The sequence below is a fragment of the Triplophysa rosa genome, linkage group LG3 (assembly GCF_024868665.1).
Source record: "Triplophysa rosa linkage group LG3, Trosa_1v2, whole genome shotgun sequence".
NCBI classification, from domain to species: domain Eukaryota; kingdom Metazoa; phylum Chordata; class Actinopteri; order Cypriniformes; family Nemacheilidae; genus Triplophysa; species Triplophysa rosa.
In genome coordinates this window covers 15,822,255-15,844,292 of record NC_079892.1, presented here as the reverse complement: position 1 = coordinate 15,844,292, position 22,038 = coordinate 15,822,255, and the positions used below count along the sequence as shown (strand labels likewise).

General features: G+C 41.4%; 1 protein-coding gene across 1 annotated transcript in view; it reads right to left on the bottom strand.

Moving 5' to 3' along the window:
- Positions 1-8,792: 8,792 nt before the first annotated feature.
- flnca (filamin C, gamma a (actin binding protein 280)) overlaps positions 8,793-22,038 on the bottom strand; it is a 27,693-nt gene continuing 14,447 nt past the window's right edge. Inside the window, exons 20-48 of the mRNA XM_057330219.1 lie at positions 21,833-21,950; positions 21,477-21,739; positions 20,792-21,389; positions 20,383-20,556; positions 18,721-18,883; positions 18,435-18,595; positions 18,140-18,307; positions 17,866-17,989; positions 16,206-16,362; positions 15,938-16,127; positions 15,800-15,823; positions 15,457-15,701; positions 15,217-15,316; positions 14,975-15,115; positions 14,742-14,870; positions 14,480-14,653; positions 14,228-14,389; positions 13,935-14,138; positions 13,688-13,840; positions 13,403-13,525; positions 13,082-13,318; positions 12,725-12,994; positions 12,409-12,546; positions 12,197-12,312; positions 11,218-11,350; positions 10,894-11,070; positions 10,509-10,727; positions 9,633-9,845; positions 8,793-9,528 (exon numbers count right to left, since the gene is read on the bottom strand). Of these exons, the coding sequence (XP_057186202.1) occupies positions 9,341-9,528; positions 9,633-9,845; positions 10,509-10,727; positions 10,894-11,070; positions 11,218-11,350; positions 12,197-12,312; positions 12,409-12,546; positions 12,725-12,994; positions 13,082-13,318; positions 13,403-13,525; positions 13,688-13,840; positions 13,935-14,138; positions 14,228-14,389; positions 14,480-14,653; positions 14,742-14,870; positions 14,975-15,115; positions 15,217-15,316; positions 15,457-15,701; positions 15,800-15,823; positions 15,938-16,127; positions 16,206-16,362; positions 17,866-17,989; positions 18,140-18,307; positions 18,435-18,595; positions 18,721-18,883; positions 20,383-20,556; positions 20,792-21,389; positions 21,477-21,739; positions 21,833-21,950 (5,262 nt within the window). The 3' untranslated portion in view covers positions 8,793-9,340. The remainder of the gene's footprint in view (positions 9,529-9,632; positions 9,846-10,508; positions 10,728-10,893; positions 11,071-11,217; positions 11,351-12,196; positions 12,313-12,408; positions 12,547-12,724; positions 12,995-13,081; positions 13,319-13,402; positions 13,526-13,687; positions 13,841-13,934; positions 14,139-14,227; positions 14,390-14,479; positions 14,654-14,741; positions 14,871-14,974; positions 15,116-15,216; positions 15,317-15,456; positions 15,702-15,799; positions 15,824-15,937; positions 16,128-16,205; positions 16,363-17,865; positions 17,990-18,139; positions 18,308-18,434; positions 18,596-18,720; positions 18,884-20,382; positions 20,557-20,791; positions 21,390-21,476; positions 21,740-21,832; positions 21,951-22,038) is intronic.

Genomic DNA, 22,038 nt, shown 5'->3' with positions numbered 1-22,038 from the left:
TATTTAAGGTAGGAAATTTACAAAATACCTTCATGGAACATGATCTTTACTTAATATCCTAATGATTTTTGGCATAAAAGAAAAATCGATAATTTTGACCCACACAATGTATTTTTGTCTTTTACTAAAAATGTTCCCGTGCTACTTAAGACTGGTTTTGTGATCCAGGGTCACATATTACTTACCTAGAGAATTTGGACAAATAACAGTGATCTTAGTTTACGTGCCTGGCCCAATCTTTGCACTTTGCACTCGCTGCGGAATGCATAGCTGCTAGTTACAGCAGGGCGCTGTGTAGCTCTGCCGATGACCCAGTTTTCTTGCTTGGTGACTTTAATAAATGTGACGTATCCTCATTACTGCCGAATCTTGAGCAATATAACCTGTCCAACAAGATTGGTTAAGACTCTGGATAAATGTTACGGGAACGTGGAAGGGGCATATATCCCAAAGTCACATCCACCTCTAGGTCGCTCGGATCACAATGTCATTCATCTACTTCCAAAATACAGGCAATTACTAAAGAGGACTAAGCCTGTCATCCAGCAGGTTAAAGTATAGTCCAGTGACTCAATTTATGCATTAAGAGGCTGTTTTGAATGTACTAATTGGGACTTATTTTTTAATGACCCGGATTGTAGTAATAATTATGAGCTTTTGAATGACACAGTTACCTGTTATATTAATTTCAAACAAAAAGTATTAGAACATACTCAAATAACAAACCATGGATTAACAAAGATCTAAAACAATACCTAAATATGAAGAAGATTGCTTTCCTACATAATGATCAACAGAAAGTAAAAGATCTTAATAAATCCATTAGACGTAAGATAAAAGATGCACAGAAAGAATATAAAGATAATGTGGTGGAGAAATTAAAAACTGGTAATGTTAGAGACGCATGGAAAGGTCTGAATACAATGATGGGTAGGCAAAAGAAAACTGTCCAACAATATGGGGACGTTCAGTGTTTTATAAACGATCTTAATACATTCTATTCTAGATTTGAAAATAATCCGTCCGATCTGACTATTAGTAATGTAGCATAGAGCTGTAAACGGGCCTTAAAAGTTAGGCCCGACAGGGCCCGAGCCCAACAGAATTCGGCCCGAGCCCGACAAGTACATTTTGATTGACAGCTTTTTAAAAGCCCGAACCCGTTTACAGCCCGACATTAGGCTATTCAAATGTGCGCACGCACACAGTTTTTGTCAAGAATGAGTCATTTATACATGTTTTAACATAATTTACTAACGTAGGCTATAGGCCACTTGGAAGTTGGAACAAAGAAATAAAATAAGTCCTCTGTAACGTCGTAACATCTCAGCACTCTAAATAGGCATTACACTTAGCCTATAAATAGGCCAACGCGCCAATAAAAATGAGTCTTTCTTAACAAAATAAATTAAGATAAATTCTAAATTAAGATGGGTATTTGGCAATAACAAAATTAAGATAAAGGCTCCATGGGATTTGCTTTGCCAGTTCTCTCCACAATCCGGCCTCAACGCGACGGCACAGCTGAAATTTAATAAAAGAGTAATGCCAACATTAGCCTATACTCTGTCTACATTATGCATTTAAGACTCAATTAATATTTAGTTATAATTTGAAAAACCTTTACTCACCAAGATTAGGCTACTTCAGCGCGGTCCTGCGCTCACTGATGGTGCGTCCAGCAGCACTGAACAGCCTTTCACTGCTGCTGCTACTGGCTGGGATGCATAATACTGATCTGGCTAATTTTGCAAGTTTTGGGTAGGATGTTTTTTGCATTTCACATATCCCACTGGCTCATTATTCTCATTATGCACATGGTCAAAACTTTTCCACACCTCAGACTTTGCTTTAGTTGCTGGTGCAACCAAAACGTAATCGACAGAGGCAAGCCTCCGTTTCACCTCCTCAGCATCAATTTTGCATCTTTCTCGCGCTAATCGGAATGCATCACATGACCGCTCATTTACCGCGCAAGCCCGAGCCCAGCCCGGCCCGGCCCGAGCCTGTGTAAAATGATGGAATTTAAGCCCGAACAAGATCTTCAGCTCTGATGTAGCCATGACCATGACCCGATCACAGCCTATGATTATACAGGAGAGAGAGGTTGTCACAGTACTTCGTAAAGTTAAATCGCACAAGGCATCAGGCCCAGATGATCTGAGGGGGAGAGTTTTGAAGGAATGTGCAGCGCAACTGGGATACGTTTGTACAGGGTTATTTCAGACGTTTTTGGATATTGGCTTTGTTCCAACGGCCTGGAAGAACACTATTGTTACCCCAGTTCCAAAGGTACCAAATGCAAAATCGTTAAATGACTTTCGCCCAATTGCGCTCACATCAGTTCTTAGCAAATGTATGGAAAGAATATTATGCAAGGAACTGTCCTCACAAGTTGAGAATTCAATCGACCCCCTGCAGTTTGCCTATCGGCCCTATCGGAGCACCGTGGATGCCTCACTTTGTCATGGTTCTGCCCCACCTTGTCTTGCTTCTCTTGACCTAGTGGCAGATCCATGATAGAACCTCTTGTTTTATGTGGAGAGTGACGTTTTGTCCCTGTTGGTCTTCCACTCTCCGGTGTGGCGTCTCTTTTCCCGCCCTTTCGTCTCCTCGTTATTGTTTGTTAATTAGTTCATGTCCTGCACCTGTCCCCTCTTGAATTATCCCCTTTATAATGCCCTTGTGTCTTCTGTCTCGTGCTGGTTCATTGTACTGTCGTGTGTGTGTCATATGTGGTGAGTTCCTGTCTTGTCAGTGTAGTTTAGTTATTTTGTATTTAATTCAAGTGTTGTCTTAGTCTGGTTAGGTGTAGTTAGTCCTTGGTGTCATGTTTTATACCCTTGTGTTTTGTTTTGTTTTGTTTTGTTACCCCCACGTGGGTCTTTGTTTTGTATTTATATTTTATTAAATGTCTTGTTAACCCCTTACCCGCTGTCTGCACTTGGGTCCTCTGTCATTGTCTCCGTGTCCTCACCACCCACGTTCATGACACACTTACCCTCTTGAATAAGGTCCAACGTCATCTGGATAAACCAAATACATATGCCAGAATATTATTCATTGATTTCTCATCTGCCTTTAATACGGTTCAACACAGTCTTCTTTTACTCCGCTTACATGATCTGGGAGTTAGTGATTGGATGATTTTATAGATCAAAGAATTTTTAAAAGATCGACCTCAGCGTGTCCACATTGATAGTGTCAGGTCAAATTGTTCGATCTTAAACTCTGGAGTACCGCAGGAGTGCGTACTGTCTCCAATGCTGTTCTCTGTGTATATTAATGAATTGCAAGGTGATAACAACCTCTCTCTCATAAAGTATGCTGATGATATGGCATTGGTCTACTGTCAGGAAGAAAGGAATTGTTCTTCATATTTTAACTACATCGATGGTATTATACATTGGTTTGATAGCAGTTTTTTACATCTTAATATAGGAAAGACAAAAGAACTATACTTAAGTAGTCAAACATGAACATTGTGTCCAGGACCTGTATTCGAACCAGTTGACATAAAAGGAAAAATTGTAGAACAGGTGTCCAATTTCAAATACTTAGGCACAATTATTGATGATGAGCTTAACTTTGAAGAAAACGTAGAGTCCATTCATAAGAAGGCAAGACAACGCCTTGGTCTTCTCAGGAAACTGAAGAGTTTTAAAATCAGTACATGCACCCTGACTATGGTATACAGATCCTTGATTGAAAGTATCCTTACATGTAATATTGTCTCATGGTATGGTAATCTAACTAATGACTTTTTAAGGTTTTTTCTTTTTTGTGATTTTATTGATTTTGTGTTTGCGGAATTGGGGAGTTGATATGTGTAATGTTTATGTCAATGTATTGTTATGTTATGTGTAATGTTTATGTCAATGTATTGAACCATGCCACCAGTGTCAAAGACAATTTTCCGCTCTGTGACAAACAGAATGGACAATAAAGTTAATCCAATCCAATCCAATATATAATGTTAAAACGCTGAAATTGACCGTTTTTGTGAATTACATAGTTTTTATTTAACTAACGGTTTTAATGATTATTGAAAAATGTCAAGCAGTTACAGGCGCTCAATGAATCTCGGGATAGCCAAAATTGTGAAGGATACATTCGTTCTGTCCTTAAAAACCTACAGAAATAAGGTCGCATTTTGGGGCTGCTTTTGAAGCAACCTTTGAATTGGGACAGCCTTATCAGCCTTCAGTCGCACTGTTGTGATGCAATCGGTCCTAAAATGCAGCCTTCAAAGAACGCAGCCCCTGAATTAGGATACAGCCTTGCCTGCACACCATCAAAATTAATGTTTCCTCTGCATTCACCGCCAGTCCCATGCTTTGCAATGGATTCCTTCTCCAGTGCACCCTATACCTACCTACAACACAATGCATCCATAGTTACCCCACAGAATCTTCCAAAATATAATTTAGAATCTCTCTTCTTCAAGGAAGGCTCTTCAGTGGATGGAATCGCTGTGGTCTCAAGCAGGTCCCCCTATGCAATCCGCAGATTGGTTCATTCAACACTTTCGTGAAGTTTTTGGGCGGTGCACTGGAGATACACTGACCAAAATTATAAACGCAATACTTTTGTTTTTGCCCCCATTTTTCATGAGCTGAACTCAAAGATCTAAGACTTTTTCTACGTACACAAAAGGCCCATTTCTCTCAAATATTGTTCACAAATCTGTCTAAATCTGTATTAGTGAGCACTTCTCCTTTGCTGAGATAATCCATCTACCTCACAGGTGTGGCATATCAAGATGCTGATTAGACAGCATGATTATTGCACAGGTGTGCCTTAGGCTGGCCACAATAAAAGGCCACACTAAAATGTGCAGTTTTATCACACAGCACAATGACAATTGTGCAATTGGCATGCTGACTGCAGGAATGTCCACCAGAGCTGTTGCCCGTGAATTGGATGTTCATTTCTCTACCATAAGCCGTCTCCAAAGGTGTCTCAGAGAATTTGTCAGTACATCCAACCGGCCTCACAACCGCAGACCACGTGTAACCACACCAGCCCATGACCTCCACATCCAGTATCTTCACCTCCAAGATCATCTGAGACCAGCCACCCGGACAGCTGCTGCAACAATCGGTTTGCATAACCAAAGAATTTCTGCACAAACTGTCAGAAACCGCCTCAGGGAAGCTCATCTGCATGCTCGTCGTCCTCATCGGGGTCTCGACCTGACTGCAGTTCGTTGTCGTAACCGACTTGAGTGGGCAAATGCTCACATTCGATAGCATCTGGCACTTTGAAGAGGTGTTCTCTTCACGGATGAATCCCGGTTTTCACTGTACAGGGCAGATGGCAGACAGCGTGTATGGCGTCGTGTGGGTGAGCGGTTTGCTGATGTCAACATTGTGGATCGAGTGGCCCATGGTGGCAGTGGGTTTATGGTATGGGCAGGCGTATGTTATGGACAACAAACACAGGTGCATTTCATTGATGGCATTTTGAATGCACAGAGACTGTGACGAGATCCTGAGGCCCATTGTTGTGCCATTCATCCACGACCATCACCTCATGTTGCAGCATGATAATGCATGGCCCCATGTTGCAAGGATCTGTACACAATTCCTGGAAGCTGAAAACATCCCAGTTACAAGTGGGCACCCTCCACCAAGAAAAGGTCCACCTCCTAGTCGTGGTGCAGGCCACAACAGAAATCATCCTGGGTTGCCCGTGGCTTATACAACACCAGCCAGAGGTCAACTAGAGGACCGGGGAAATCCTCAAGTGGGGAGATCAATGTTTTCCATCCTGTTTTCCATCTTAAGCATGTCTCTTCAATCCAGACCTTCTCCTGTGAAGCTCTAAACTACCACCATCGAGAGCCCTCCAGAGAAACTTTCAGTTACCATTCCTAACTGCTATCGTCAGTTCCAGGATATCTTCTGTCCAGCCTGGGCGACCCAACTTCCACCACATGGGACTTTGCCATCAACCTGAAGGAGAGTGAGCCAGTGCCTCATGGAAAGATTTATCTTCACCAAGTTGGACCTCCGCAGCGCTCACAATCTGGACCATCAGAAGGGGCGATGAGTGAAAGATGGCCTTTGTAACTTCCATAGGGCATTACAAGTACTTGGTCATGCCTTATTTCAAGACTTCATGCATGAGGTATTAAGAGATTTTCAACATAAATCCATCCTTGTGTACATACTGTAGATGATATTCTCATTTACTCTCTGAACCCCCATGAACACCCGCAGCACACTGCAGAGGGCTTCCAACACCTCAAAGAACACCACCTATACTCAAAGGCAGAAAAGTCCTTTTATCAACTCTTGATACAGTTCCTCGTTTACCACATCTCCAAGGAGGGCATCACCATGGACAAGGGGAAAGTGGATGCCGTGCGCAACTGGCCAACACCCACCACCATCAAGGAACTCCAGAATTTTCTGGGCTTCGCCAATTTTTAACGCAGATTCATTAGAGACTTCAGCACCATCGGACTTCCACTCACTAACCTTCTGAACGGCAAGCCCAAGTCCCTGCCCTGGTCTCCCTTGGCCACAGAGGCATTCAAATGTCTGAAGAAGAAATTCTCATCAGCACCACTCCTCTGCCATCCTCCTCTGGAGTTGGAGCGGTGCTTTCTCAGCGGCAGGGGAAACCAGTGGTACTCCATCCATGCACCTTCTTTTCCCACAAACTCACTCCGGCATAGAGGAACTATAACATTGGGGACAGAGAGCTGCTCGCTATCAAGCTCGAGCTGGAAGAATGGAGGCATTGGCTGGAGGGTGCCAATCACCCTTTCCTCATCTACACAGACCACAAGAACCTCCAGTACCCCAGGGAGGCAAACTGGTTGAACCCGTGCCAGGCCCGCTGGGCTATGTTCTTCTCTCAGATCCACTTCCAGATCTCCTACCGTCCAGGTATCAAAAATGCCTGTGCTGACGCCCTCTCTCGTTTGTTTACTCCCCAGGAAGAGAATCATCTCCCTGAGCCTATTCTACCCTCTTCATCAATCCCATTCAATCGACCTTCAATGATGAAATCACCTCTGCCAATGCTCCCAACGTCTGCCAATGCCCCCAACGTCCATCCGCCAGGGTGTCCACCCAACCGTGTGTATGGTCCACTTACCCAACGCATGGCTACCTCTTGGGCTCTGTTTAGGGGAGTTTCACTGCAAGACATTTGTGCTGCTGCAAGTTGGGCTTCTCCCCATTCATTTGTCAGATACTACCGGCTGGATGTTACTAGGACCCCAGTAGCTCACTCTGAATTGGGGGGGGCTGTTCGTAACCTAGCCCGGCTTACAGATGTCAATAGCATGTTATTTATTTCTCCACCTGGCACCATAATTGCATATCCGTGTGCGTTGTCAGGTTTGTTTATGTATGCATCTTGCCACATGTCATTCATACATTTACTGGGATTGCTCACTGCCCCTGTGGGTTGTTATTTTGTGACATGTCATTCACCGCCTTTCCAGGTGACCGTCCTCTGGCTTTCAGAGCCTTGCTGTGAGTGTATTGGGAAACTGGGAAGATGTTCATATCTCCCATAGGTGAATCTTGAACACAACACGATGAAAGAGAACAATAGTTACCCAGTTCTCTGAAACATCGAGTGGAGAGATCCACCAAGCTTGCCCTGCTTGCTGCATGAGAAGTGAATATGCTCACTAAGGAAAGGTAGCGCATGCAGGTTCCTTTATGCATGGCATAGGGCACACGCTCCTGTCTGTCAAAGCCAGTCTTGGTGAAATTGGATGCCCTTCACATAGGTGGATCTCTCTACTCGATGTTTCAGAGAACCGGGCTTACTAACAGTAATTGTATCACAGACTGCTGGAATGAACAGAAAAGAGCCAACAGCTGCCCTCGGTGCAGATGGACATTCATGCCAAGATAGTCTCTATTACACAAAAAAACACAGTTATATATAGACTATAACTGTTGTTATAAAAACTGCTTTTCTATTAGATTTTTTTTATTTTGAGCCAAATCTCCAAATTGTCCTATGGTGTGACTGTCTCAAGCATGGTTACATAAATTGCAACTTTTATAAATTAAAAAGAAAAACATTAAAATGTAAATAAACACTATAAAAATAAAGGCATAATTTGCATTTCCGGTTTGTTTATTTGGAATTAATCTTTCATCAAAATCTGAATTTTGCTCAAGTGAAGTGGAGATACTTCTCTGATAATGTCAGTTTAACGGCTTTGACGGAACATGTTGTAACTTCTCTCCTCCAACTATCAGTCTGCTGTCAGCACTTTTTCTGAATGAGGCACAGATTTTCTTTTTCATTTTTTTATTAGTATTCTGCAAGAACGGTACAGTATACTGTGACAGTTTTAGTCTGTTTGGTTTTGTTTTCTGTATTCTTATTTTGCCTGTGTTCCCTCATTAGTTTCCATAGTTGTTAATTGCTCCACACCCGTTTCTGTTCTCACCGATTGTGTTCCCCTTGTGTATTTAAGCCTTATGTTTTCCTCAGTTCAATGTCCGGTTTTGATGATGTGATGTTTGGTTGAGAGTCTCCTGTGTTTGTTTCTGTTTATCTATTAAAGCTAATAATTTGTTCCCAAATTTTTATAGATTTTATTGGTAGTCCACTGTATGAAGAATTTTGGGGAATCATATGTCCTCACATACATTAATGAATGTCCTCACATACATTAATGAACTTCATTATCCTGCACCCACTAGTAAAAAATATCAAAAATTACAGCTGGTGTATGAATAATTTTTGGTTTCACTGTATGTGTGTGTGTATATATTATACTGTAGGGAATACAAACCTAGTCAATAAGGAATTACATTGTTTATAACATTTATTTTGGTTTAGTCTTTATTTAGGTTTTTAAAACACTTATCAAACATATGGTTAAGATTACAAAATTACATTCTATAAAGCATATAAAAGCGCTGGATACATCTGTACACAATACCATACAGTTGTGATGTACCCTAACCAACAAAAGTACCTTTAAGAAATAAACATTCCTCTGCATATTCGCACATCTCTTTTGGTCAAGCTTTCAGTGACAGCATACCAATTTAATTTACGTAATTTTCAGGTTTAGTTACCTTTGTTCGTGTTTTTATCAATCTTCACTCTTTTAATGATTAATAAAAGGTACATTGTGGCATCAAGAAGAGCATTAAAATGCATTTGCGCCAAACAGGTTAGCATTAAAAGTAGAACAGCAGCTTCTAACGAGTGTATTTGTCAACAAAAAAAGCTTTTCTCCCAGAGTGAAAAGATAATATAAATGTCTGGTTAAAGTCTACATTTCCCTGCATTAAATCTATAATCTATTCTTTATTCTTTTGATTAGGAAATCTGGAGGTTTGGGTTTTTAAGGAACAGTTACATTGAAAGGAGTTCCTGGTACAGTTTCATCCCCCCATTTAACAATCACTACATAGTTTCCTTTTTCTTTGACTGTGTAGGTCACATTGTATAGCTTGTTTCCCATATGCTTAACAGACACGTCTTCACATGGAGTTATGGGACCATGAACACCAACCATCAGCATATTTGTACCTGAAAACAAATCATTTACATATTGTATTTATCCTCTAAAAACAATGTGTTTTTCTATGTAATTCTGTGTTTGGTGATTTTACATTAATTATGTTTTATTTTACCTGCTTTACTACAGTCAACGGAGAAGTTGTTCTTCTGACCCACGGATGCTTTGGAGAGGCCAGGACCATGACACACAACCTTACTGGCATCTGATGTTGATTTGGAGCTGGACAAAGAGCTGTAAGCTCCAGCCATCTTAGAGGTTTTGGTAACAGTCTCCACAATGACTGATGAAGTTTCATGTAGACTGTGACCCCCGGACAGACGTATACCTTAAGCAGAAAACAGAAATATTAAATGAGGTGAGTTTGTTCAATGCAAAAAAAGCACATTCACATCAATAATTATAACTATAAAGATATATAACAATAATGCTAACTATAAGAGTGTCAACACCAATTTATGATAATGACATGTTTATTCAAAGCTTGCACACTGCACTTTAAATTCAGATGGATTTTGATTGGCTGTCAATGTTTTAGTGTTCATAAAAAATTGCGGTAGCACTTTATTTTACAGTCCTGTTTCCCATGTACATACTGTGTACTTGTTATAGTAAATATTATAACTGGGTAATAACTAGGTACTAAACCTGAACCTACCCCTAAACCTAACCTTATCCCATGTAGTTACTTTAAATTACCCAGTACACCTTAAATTACAAGTACACTGTAGGTACACGTAGTGTAAAATAAAGTGCAACCAAAATCGCTCTGAAAGAGATCCCAACAATAATATACTCTACTTGTTAATATAAAGACTTAAATCAACAACATTTTTTTTACTTTATAGTTATTGGCCTTGTTGTAAACGTGCCTTTACTCTTAAACACTCAATGCAAATATCATTTCCTAAACTTTAGGTTTCCGTAATCTGATGTCTTTATTAAAATGAAAAAGAGCAAGCATGAAAAAAGGAATTTGTGTACATCTTACCTGTCACCTTTGCTTTAAATGGACTACCAACAATGTGCTGTGGCCCACCATACTTGATGGATATAAGATAGTTGCCTGGTGCATAAGGTGTATAAGAGACTCTGTAACCCTCTGGGCACTCTGTACAGTCCATTTTGGCCTTTGAGGGGCCATCAATAGTAACTGATAATGCCCCTGATCCAGCCTTGCATGTGTTGACAACAAACTCAGAGGCGATCCCTACAAAACAAAAAGAACACATGGATCCAGTGTTAAAGGCGGGGCTGGAAATAGGGCGAGAGTGGTTTTCTGGAGTACCCCCCAGTGAATCTCGACCATTTCCAGCAATGACACTAATAATTACATCAGAAATTTCTATAATCACTATATTATAGTGGACCCATACCTGTGCGACCACCCTCAAGTCCTGTACCATAGGCGGACACCATGCCAGGATCGCCAAGATTTTCTGCTTCACCAACACGAACTCTGAACGGGCTACCTGGGATGTGGCTTCCATTGAACTTCACATCAATCGAATGAACACCATTCTCACGTGGAATGAACCGAATTGCATTCTTGTCTACAAAAAGGAAGAGAAAATATGTGGTCTATCCCTAATTCCATTTCACCCATACAGTATATCATTACATTGACAAAAAAACAAAGTAGTTTTAATTGAATTTCATTTAACATTTACTTGTATGTATTTAATTTGACAATAACTTACCACTGTCCAGTTCAGTGACGTAACACTCCTCTCCCACACCAGAGGGGGCGTGAACTTTAGCATCTATTACACCTCTCGCCCCGTTCCTCTGAACAGCAAATGAGGCTTCTTGATTCACCTTCAAATCCTTCTCCTGAAAGAGAAATGGGATTTTTGAACTGATGCATTCAAGCCAACATGAAAAACACAATTGACCATTCAAAAGGTATACAACAACACAGCAATAATTCAGTTAAGACAGAGCCGGTTGTCAAAGAAAGCTTCAATGGATTGTCTTCCTTTTGTTATCTGTTTATTGGAGTGAGAAAATGCTCTGATCTCAAATGATTGCGTTTGTGAGTGAGCTGTTTGATTTCATCAGAGTGAATCACAAAGCAATTCAGACCATTTTTCTAACCTGTTTGATTGATCCATTCAACAAATCTGACCTTAAAAATTAAGTTAACTAGTATAAAATATTTAATATACTAGTTCTGACTGCCTCATTAGACAAGGACTCATCAGTAAGAATTTATTGGGGGGCTGCAGAATTTACTTGTGCCCCAGTTAAAAGAATCTAGTGATGCCTTTGGCCCGGGTGCTCTAAAGAACACTTAATTCCTGCTCAGCACTATAAAAATATGACCCTGGACAAAAGTACAACGATGGAGTCCAGTTGCAGTTCAAAGGCAAACATAACTCAGTAAGCAATGACCCAAATGAGAGATGTTCTGGCAAGCCTTCATATGTTGTTCTACTTACTAACCTGTGCTCACTACACATGTATGAAGTTTGTTCTTGGCTGTCAAGTCCTTTTTTTTGGATAACTCTTTTTACAAAACCGTTATATATGAAGCGGCTTCATGGCATAGCATTTCAAAGCTTTGGGTGAGCAAGCCAAAAGTGACTGCGGCAGGGCAATAGACCTTTAAGATGTTTAGGTAGAGACTTGTTCCTGTCTGTATTTTCTTATTTCATTCTTTTGTAAGGCTATTCTCACCTGAAGACTTGTAACAGTAAGTCGACGTGCATCATCAGACAGTTTTGCCACTGGAACGATGAACGGGCTGTCTGGTATCTGTTCATTATTGAACTTGATGGAAACTTCATAGTCACCTGAGAGGAGAAATGGAGAATGGGAATACAATGATTTGAACTGGTTTTGTCATCTGAGAGTATTTTAAATCCATGCATGCTCCTCATAAACAGTACCTGGCTCTTGCACTATGTAAATAACCCCGCAGGATCCATCTTTTCTATCTTCAAAAGAGATTTCAGCTTTGCTTGGACCCTCCACAGCAATGGACAAACCGCCGGCTCCAGCCTCTCTTGTCCAAATACTGAATTCAGCTGTCATATAATAATGAACAAGAAGTTGCATTCCTTCTCCTGAACTAATGTCGTTTACTTGACTACAGACTTCAGATATTATAAGCTTGTGTATGGTAAATTTCATGTGATGTTCCTATCTTAGGATGAAAGCGTATGCTGAATTACTAAATGTAATTGTAAATGTATTTAAACGTACCAGGAACTCCAGCGACGGCTCTCTCAAGGCCTGTACCTCCAGCTCTGACCTTGTGGGCACCTCCTTCTCCAAGGGGCCCAACGGTAAACTGGAAGGGGCTTCCGGGAACATGCTCGCCCCTGTATTTGACATTAACGGTGTGACGACCCATTTCAGCAGGTACGAAACGGACTCGGTATGTACTGTCCCCACTGTCAACGAGCTCTGCATCAGCTACATTGCCACTAGGGCTGGTAACCTGGGCTGTCATACCCTGAATCCCTGTGTCACCTAAAAAGGGTCATAGACTACCAATGAAATAAAAGGTGGTGACGAGAATGAAATATATAAATCGTTTGAATAATGCTTAATTTTTACCTTCCTGTCGCATTGCACCAAAACTACCCAGTCGCTCCCTTCCCAGAAACGAATCAAATACGTCTCTAAACGGGTCTCTGCCGACGTGCGTGCTCTCCTCCACATGTACTTCTCGTTTTGTCTCACCTCCGTGAGTCTTGCTGATTTCGGTGCGTTCTGTACGCGTGTAAGAGTGGCTACTGCGCGTGAAGGTGCGAGTCAAACGCTCCTGTGCAGACACCATCTGGAACCAATTTCCTATGTGAAAATGGAAGTTGTAATGAAACTGGTGTTTTTGAAACTTTTCAATCTTATAATTTACAGGTATTTCTTTTAATTCACCTGGAATTTTGAGGTTGAGGTCGCATGTGCTGCCTACTGAAGCAATAGATGCAGCTTGTCTTTTCCTTGTTATACTCTCTTTCATCCGTCCTTCTCCAGTTACCTTCACTGTGAAAGGACTTCCTATAGGATGGACAAGCAAATAAAAAAATGTACATTTAAAAATTAATATTTCATCGGTAAGGTGTTAACAGTGTTCAAGTCCAGGGAACACATACTGATTAAACTTAAAAAGAGCCCAGCAAATGCATAAATGTAAACATAAAGTAACACTGAGGGATTAACCTGGTATGTGTTTATCTGCAAACTTGATGTTGATTATGTAGTTTCCTGGTTCAGTTGGACAGTATGTCACTTTACACGTTCCATCTTCCACGTCCTCACAGTTGATATCCACTTTACTTGAACCCTCAATTGACAACCCAAGCCCTCCATATCCTTTAAAAACCATTTCAATTAGGAAGATTACATTTAGTATGCAATTAAACCATGTGTGTAGTATATGATTCACAAGTCTTACTTAAGAACGTACCAGCATTTCTAGTGTCCACGAAGAATTCTGCTACTTCAAATGTGTGAGCTTCAACAAGGCCTTTGCCAAATGCCTTTACCCTGCTGGCCTCCCCGATCTCAGAAGAACCTACCATAATCTTAAAGGGACTGTTGGTCACATGTTTCCCACTTTTTCTCACGCTAACCTCATGCTCTCCTACTTCTTTTGGGGTGAAGGAGAGACCTGTTGAGGCGAGGATAGAAAATATGCCAAGATTATTCAATAACAACATCTAACCTACAAACAAGGCAATGCATGGCTTCTTTGGTTACCGATGTGTCGATTGGGCAATCTCTTCAGTAGACAGGGTTCCTCCTTTCTTGAAGGAGCTTTGATGCTTGCTGTCAGATAGCTCAGGTCTGTTTCTGTAATCTTTAGCGAGACGTCTGCTGCCGTGCCAACGTTCAGCTGAGATCTTCTGAGTGAATCATCACCTACATAAGGACATTAACGGTGAGATATGGTAAATATAGAAAGTCACATTGAACAAAAGTTTAATTTCATGATACTGTTGCTTGTCATACCAGTGATCTTAGCAGTGAAGGGGCTGCCATTAATGTGCCTGCTGTCAAACTTGACAATGATGTTGTAGTCACCAGGTGTGGTAGGCAAATAGGACACACTACAGGTACCATCTTTATTGTCTTTGCAGCTAATCTCAGCTTTAGATGGACCCTCTACAGCAAGGGACAAACCACCTGTAAAAAGAATACAAACTATTTAGATGCATATTTAAATAGAATAGAAATGTATTTACATTTGCTTCAAAGTAACACCCTTATGTACCTTCTCCGGCATTCTTGGTAACAACAGTAAAACTGGCTAGTTTGTTCACTGTCCCATGGCACAGACCAGGTCCATAAGCTGTCACCATTCCACTGTTCATTACATCGACAAAAAACTGCAAAGGACTTCCTGGGGATAGAATTACATTGGAATTGGGATCCTTTGAACTGCATTTGTATTGTCAGTCTTTAAGATGCAACATGTTGTGTACACCATGTGTAAAGCTTTCTAACCTGGGATGTGGTTGCCATCGTATTTTATATCCATTTCATGCAGACCCTTCTCTGTGGGCTGATACTGCACTGTGACCATTCCGTCTTTATTGTCTCTGATGAAGGGACGGGATGTCTTACCAGAAGGCATACGCACTTCTCCTGCAAATAAAACAACCAGAACATGTAACAAATGTTTTTGTTGTAAAAGAATTAGAAAAATAATAGAATTAGAAATTAAATGAGATGATGCAATGTGTTACCACTAAGCTCTCCCTGCTGGACAGTAAAAGGAATAACTAAGTTTAGGGGCTGGAACATAGGCTTTGTGTCGTCCCTCGGTTTAACAGGCTGATCTGTAGCCTGAGACAAGATGAAAAAAGAACGAAGAAACAATTCAGACAATACATTTAAAAGCTGATGTCTTTAGTAAGGTCAATATTAATAGTATTATCATGGCTTTCATACACAGTTCAACACAGTTGTTCAATAATATCCCTTACCATGACTTGAAACGGGCTGTTGGGAATGTGTTGTCCTCCAAAGCGGATTGTAATGACATATTTGCCTGGCTCTGGTGCAGTGTAGTAGATGTCGAAGGTGCCGTCAGGATTCTCTATAACGTCCATGTCCAGTTCCACACCATCAGGGGTCAGCACTTTACATGTTACCTTCCCTTTCCCAGCAGCTTTAGCATCAACAGTGATGACTGTCTCTTCTGCCATTGTAATGTTGGGCCCAAGGCTTTCTGTTCATGATAAATAATAGCATTGCTTAAAACTTAAGAAAAACAAACAAATTAGTGTGTGAGGTATTACAAACGAGTAAAGTTTCATAATGTCTTACCAACACCATGTCCTCCGATAGACACTGGAAATGAAAAAAGCAAACAAAAATTAGTTCATAAATATCGACCACCACTGCCAACTTGTTACAAACGAGCATGGGGACACGACAAAAGTGGTGTGAAAATGGAGGCGCTACCTGTGAGCAGACATTTGCTGGCATCACCCATGGGAACAGCGTGGACATTGTAAGGTGAGTATGGGATGTTATCTCCACCATACTTAATGGTGATAGTGTAACGGCCAGTCATGTCTGGAAAGTAAGATACAGTGTAGGTCCCATCTCTGTTGTCATGGATGCTGGCTTTTTTCGGCTTTCCCTCTGGATCCTTAATTGACAAAAGGTTAAATCGACAGCAAACACGTTATTCATAATATGTCCGCATAAAGAAGTGGTTAAAGCTTACCAGTATTTGGACGGTCAGAAGGCCTTTTCCTGCGTCTCGAGCATCAATAGTGAACTCCACTGGCATACTAGCAGCCACTCCTTTAGTGTCCAGACCAGGACCACTGGCACGCACCTTACTGGCATCATGTGAGGGGGCTGAATTTACTTTGAACGGACTGTGTACAACCACAATTTTAAAGAGAATTTAAATTTATATCACATTAAGTCTGAAATATCCACCTGTATGATTGGGGGCATATGACTAATATGAAAAATGAAGGGAACATATTATAAAATTGCATATTTTTCCCAGATGTCTCTGCTGAATGGCAGGTAAATGAGCGCTAGGCAAAGTAAATTAATGTTTATTACTTAAGCATTGGTTCAATCCACTGCCTGAACCAATGTGGCTGCCAGTTTCCTTTTGTATTACAGTCCTTCACGTGCATTACGCTCTCAGGCGTCCTGTCAGTTGGTAATACCTAGAATTTCAAAATCAAGTGCAGGTGGTAGATCCTTTTCCTATCTAGCGCCTAAACTTTGGAATAGTCTTCCCTGCACTGTCCGGGAGGCAGACACACTCTGTCAGTTTAAATCTAGACTAAAGACGCATCTTTTTAATCTTGCATACACTACTCTTCCATAATATAAATCTTCAGAGGGTTTAGGCTGCATTAGTTAGATCAACCGGAACCAAAAACACAACTGATGTACTTGTTGCATCAAAGAGTACAGAACAGTACTCTACTCTCAGCCAGTCTTGTCTCATTGTTCCAAGGTTACCACAGCGAGCAGGATGCAGTTCATGGCCTGACCTGATGGTAGAGCGGAGAATGGGAAGTGGGGACCTGACAAGAGCTGAGATGATAGAGCTGGATAAAGAAGGACGCGGTCTCTTGACATGTCTTCACCACAAAATTTCAAATGCTATTAGATTATTAATGATAATCTTAAACTATAATTTATTTTATTATTAAGTTTATTTATTTTATTTAGCCTTGTTGTGCAAGTTCTCTGGAGCTTGTGCAGAGGCAGCAGCTTTTGCCAGAGGGGAACTGGAATCCCCTGGTTGGGCCTGGGTTCTCCTGAGGTTTTTTTTCTCGATTAGAGTTTTGGGTTCCTCGCCACCGTTTGCATACTGTTTTTGCACTATCTGCCTGGCCGGGGGGGCTGCTTTAGAATTTTAAAGTTTTACTTAATTAATATTGCATATAGGAATTTATTATCTGTTATATTTGACCTGTGCTTCTCTCTCCTTTATCCTAAATGTGTGCTCTCACTGAGCGTGTGTGTGTGTGCGTACTTGTCTGTGTACGTACGTGTGTGTGTGTGTGTGTGTGTGTGTGTGTGTGTCTCTGTGTCTGTGTGTGTGGGTGCGTGTTGTGTGTGTGGAGTGTTTTGTGTGTGGGTATGTCTGTCTTCTGTGTTTTCAACCTTTTCTTGTTTTTGCAGGTACAACTTTAATTATTTTGCTTATAGTCAATATGTCTCATGTACAGCTGCTTTGTAACAATGAAAATTGTAAAAGCGCTATATAAATAAAGTTGAGTTGAGTTGAGTTTTCATTGGATAGAGGTCAAAAGCTTTATATCATATACTGATTTCCCAAAAAGGTTGGTGAGACAAACTTGAACATTTCTATAAGTTGGTGTGAGCTCTGGCCCTGTCTATGATCTCACCTCCCAGGTACTTCTTGGCTGGCGTATTTCACCGACACAGTGTATGGTCCCTCCTGTGCAGGGGTGTAGTTGACAGTATGTGTTCCATTACGGTTGTTTTTAACAACAACAGGCTCCAGAGCCCCTGTAAGACAGAAAAATGACATCACCACCGGCCAGAGGTCAGAAAAGCAAATCTTCTGCAGAAACGCTAACATTTTATACACAACAGATTATTTAATGTAGCATGTTAGATTGATGGAGATCATTTTTGTAGAGGACTGGGTGAGATCACCTGTTGGGCCATACAGCTGAACCTCTAATGGAGCCAGTCCTGCCTTGGTGCTGTCTACACTGCACGTCTGTGGAACATGGGCAGTCACCCTGTTAGCAAGTCCAGGACCCGAGCACTTCACCTTACTGACGTCTACCACATCTTTCACCGGCACGCGGAATGGACTGCCTGAAAACAGCATCAGTAAAACACTGCAGCTGTAGAACTATAGAGTTGAGAGGATATCTATGTGACCTAAAATAAAAATATTATAACAGGTACTGTAATGCAGAAAAATATGTCAATGATGTTATACCTAGTATTGGCTGTCCTCCATAAGTAATGTTAACATCATAGTCTCCAGGTGTGAAAGGAACATATTCAACGCTGCAACTACCATCTTTGTTGTCCTTACAGAACATTTTGGCTTCTGAGGCTCCTTCAATGGTCAAGCCTAAACCACCTGTTCCAGCACCCCTGAAGATGATGATGGATGGATGTACCATTATATATACTCTACCCAAAACTCATGCAGCTTCAAACCAAACATAGCAGTTTCCTTTCAGACACTCAGACATATTATATCAATAATGAGTCCATACCTTGTCTCCACTGTAAAGCAGTTGGGTTTGTCCACTAGGCCACCTTCTAGGCCTGGACCATAAGCACGAACCCGTGTCGGGTCACAGCCTTCTACAACTGACACCCTAAAGGGGCTCTTGGGAACAGCAACGTCATCATAAAAGACCTCGATCAGATGCAAACCTACGCAATGCAAAGATTTTAGTTCATATGAAGCATTCAGTTTCAAAAGCTGATCAGATCTTTTGTTCAGGTAGTGTTAGATGCTTTCAATTTTATGATTTTGAAAAACTTTTGATGGCATATGGATTGTATAGTTAGCCTGTGAGTGTTTATAATAGGCTCAGGTTTTAAAGGGAACTGCAGCTGTCGCTAATATTAATACAAGCTGTCAGGGTTCCTGTTTAGTGTGTCTTTGTTTCCTCTCTTGTGTTGATGTTTTTGTTTCTTCTCTTGTGTAGATGTTTTGTTTCTTTTGAACACATGGTCTGGTTACAGCCTACCATGCGTCTTGTGATTGTGGTGTGACCCCGCCCCCTCTTTACCCTGTTGTCTCCTCGTTATTGTTTCAGTCTCCTCACCTGTCTAATCAGTGTTTCATCTCTCTCCACTCCTGTCTCTCGTTTGCTTCATAACTTTCACCTTGCGTTACTCGTTGTCTTCTCTCTCTCCCGGTCTGTTTCTCGTTTGGGTTTTGATTTCCTACCCTTTATATTCCCTTCTGTTCTACTGGCCTGTGTCAGATTGTTGTACGTTACATATGTGTGTTTAACCTGTGTATGTTACAGCCCTTCTCCTGAATACCTAGTATTTTATATCTAGTCTCAGTTTTAGATTCAGTTATAGCCTTTGCTATTTTTTGCAGTTCTCTTTAGTCTATCCTAGCCTTAGCCAAGTCTTGCTTCCCCTCTAGTACCCTTCTCAGTTTTGTTTTGACTGCTCTGGTTTATTTTCTCTGCCCTCTCCTCAGTACACGTTGGCGTCCCGGACTTGCTCACTCAGCATCACCAGACTTTCCATCCAGACACTGGAATTCCCCGGATGGGGTTGGACTATTGAATTGTACACCTTCACCTTGTGTGTTGCCGGGTCGAGTATTCTCCCCGCCTCGGAATCTCTGCGGAAGCAGTTCTCCCTTTCTCTGAGCATCTTCGGGTCGAGCATTCTCCCCGCTCCAGGACTTCTGGGATTCTAGTTCTGTCGTACGAGGGTGTCTGCTGTTCAGCGGGTGGACTCTCCCCACCGATCTCTGTGCTACTGGTGGTGCCTATTGACTGTCTTGTCTATCTACCTTGTTAATACAATTCTGTTTCCCCGCAATTGAGTCTGTCGCCTGGTATATCATGACAACAAGCTGTACGCATTGCCAACTGTGCAGAAGGTCCTAGTTGGACAAACTTTTCATTACTACTTTTTACAATGCATGTCCTATTTAAATGCTCCCTAGATCTGTCACATGTTCTCATTCAGTACCTCTAAGCCATGAAAACTATACAGTAAGTACATAAAACATACAGTACATAGATCTTTCCAAAAAATGTTTAGTCCTCTCCACCAACAGTTAACAGATTATATTAGTAATTCAAAGTTTGCAGTATTTAAGTTTCTTACAACCTTTAAGGGGCCATTCACTTGCATTTCTTGTCTAAACATATTCATTCAACAGTGTAGTTATGGCATACCGTCCTCAAAAGCAGTGTATTCCACTCTATAGGTGCCATCACCCTTATCGGTGATATGTGTGTCTGTGTTTGTGCCAGATGGATTGATGATGCGGATCTTGATGTGATTTCCTTTGGTCTTAGTCTGGGCCCTGGCATCCACAATAAAGTGTGTAGTCACCTCCCTAAGAACCCCTTGATTTACACACACAAAAAAAAAGAAAATTAAGTAGCATAGTTTGAAGTTAAAAAGCTAAGATGAAAATATTGAGTTTTTTATTGTTTATCTTATTTAGTTGAGCCATAGTGTTAGAAGCCCAAAGGTTGTAGTTTCGTTTCCCAGGGAGCTCACATACTGATAAAACATATAGTTTTGAATGTCAGTTTGGATATATAAGCATCTGCTAAATAAATAATTGTGAAATCTCACCTCTGTGCTCAACTCCCGGTCCATACACTTTAATCCCACTTGTGTCCACAGATGGTTCCACCTGAACATGTATGGGGCTCTTGGGTACTTGCTGACCTCCATATTTAATGGTGATGGTGTGCATCCCATGAAAGAGTGGGGTGTAGGTGACAGAAAAGTTTCCATCATTGTTCTTTTGTATGCAAACCTCAGCTTGAGCACCTGCATCTGACACAATCTCTATAGTGAGTTCAGCCTCTCCAGCCCTGCTGCAGTCCACTGTGAAGGTGGCTACTTCTCCGGCTTTAGCCCTCTCCAGTCCTGGGCCACTTACTATAACCTTACTTGCATCCAGAGCTGACTTGACAACAGCTTTGAAAGGAGAGCCAGTGATATGAGCTTCTCCGAACAAAATATTGATGTTGTAGTCCCCGGCTTCTGTAGGCAGGTAGGTAACAGAGCAGGTGCCGTCACCATCGTCTTGACACTCGATCTTAGCCTCGCAGGGGCCTTCCAATGTCAGACCCAGTCCACCAGCACCTGCTCCCTTGGTTTCTATAGTAAACAGTGCAGGCTGACCCACAATACCACCCTTAAGTCCTGGCCCATATGCACGCACCTAGTGGAAAAACACAGTAACATTAATTTACAGATTCCATACATTAATTTTACAAAATCAAGTATAGTCAGACAGCTGCAGTTTTACCTTTGTAGGGTCTGCAGGCATCAGCCCCTCCACAGCGAAGGGACTTCCTGGAACAGGGTTCCCGTCATAGCTAATGTCCACCTTGTAAAGACCCTCTTCAGGTGGGATGTACTTCACGCAGGTGGACTCTTTGGTCTTGTCCGATTCTACTTTGCAAGGTATTACTCGACCAGAGGGTGAGGTTATGTTTATATTTAACTTCCCCTGTCCACCTGCTCCTTTAGAGTTGATGATAAACTCCTGGTCCTTCCCAACTTCCACTTCTGTAAAACGTATATTTATGTTGAGGGCATAGAATTGGTTTAGTAAGTAAATAGAAATAAACCCAAGGTTCAACTGTGCGTTAAAATGCTTACTTTCATTGAGTCCTTGAACTTTGACTTTACCGAGATCCAAAGGAGGTGCGACTGTGATATTGAAAGGGCTTTTGGGAATAGGATCTCCTCCATGTGTGACCATGATGGCCATTTCACCCTAAATATGCACAGAATAGGCCAGAATTAACACTTGCGATTTAATTTATGTTAATGTTTAATCCAATACTAAATGAAGGACAGTAGAG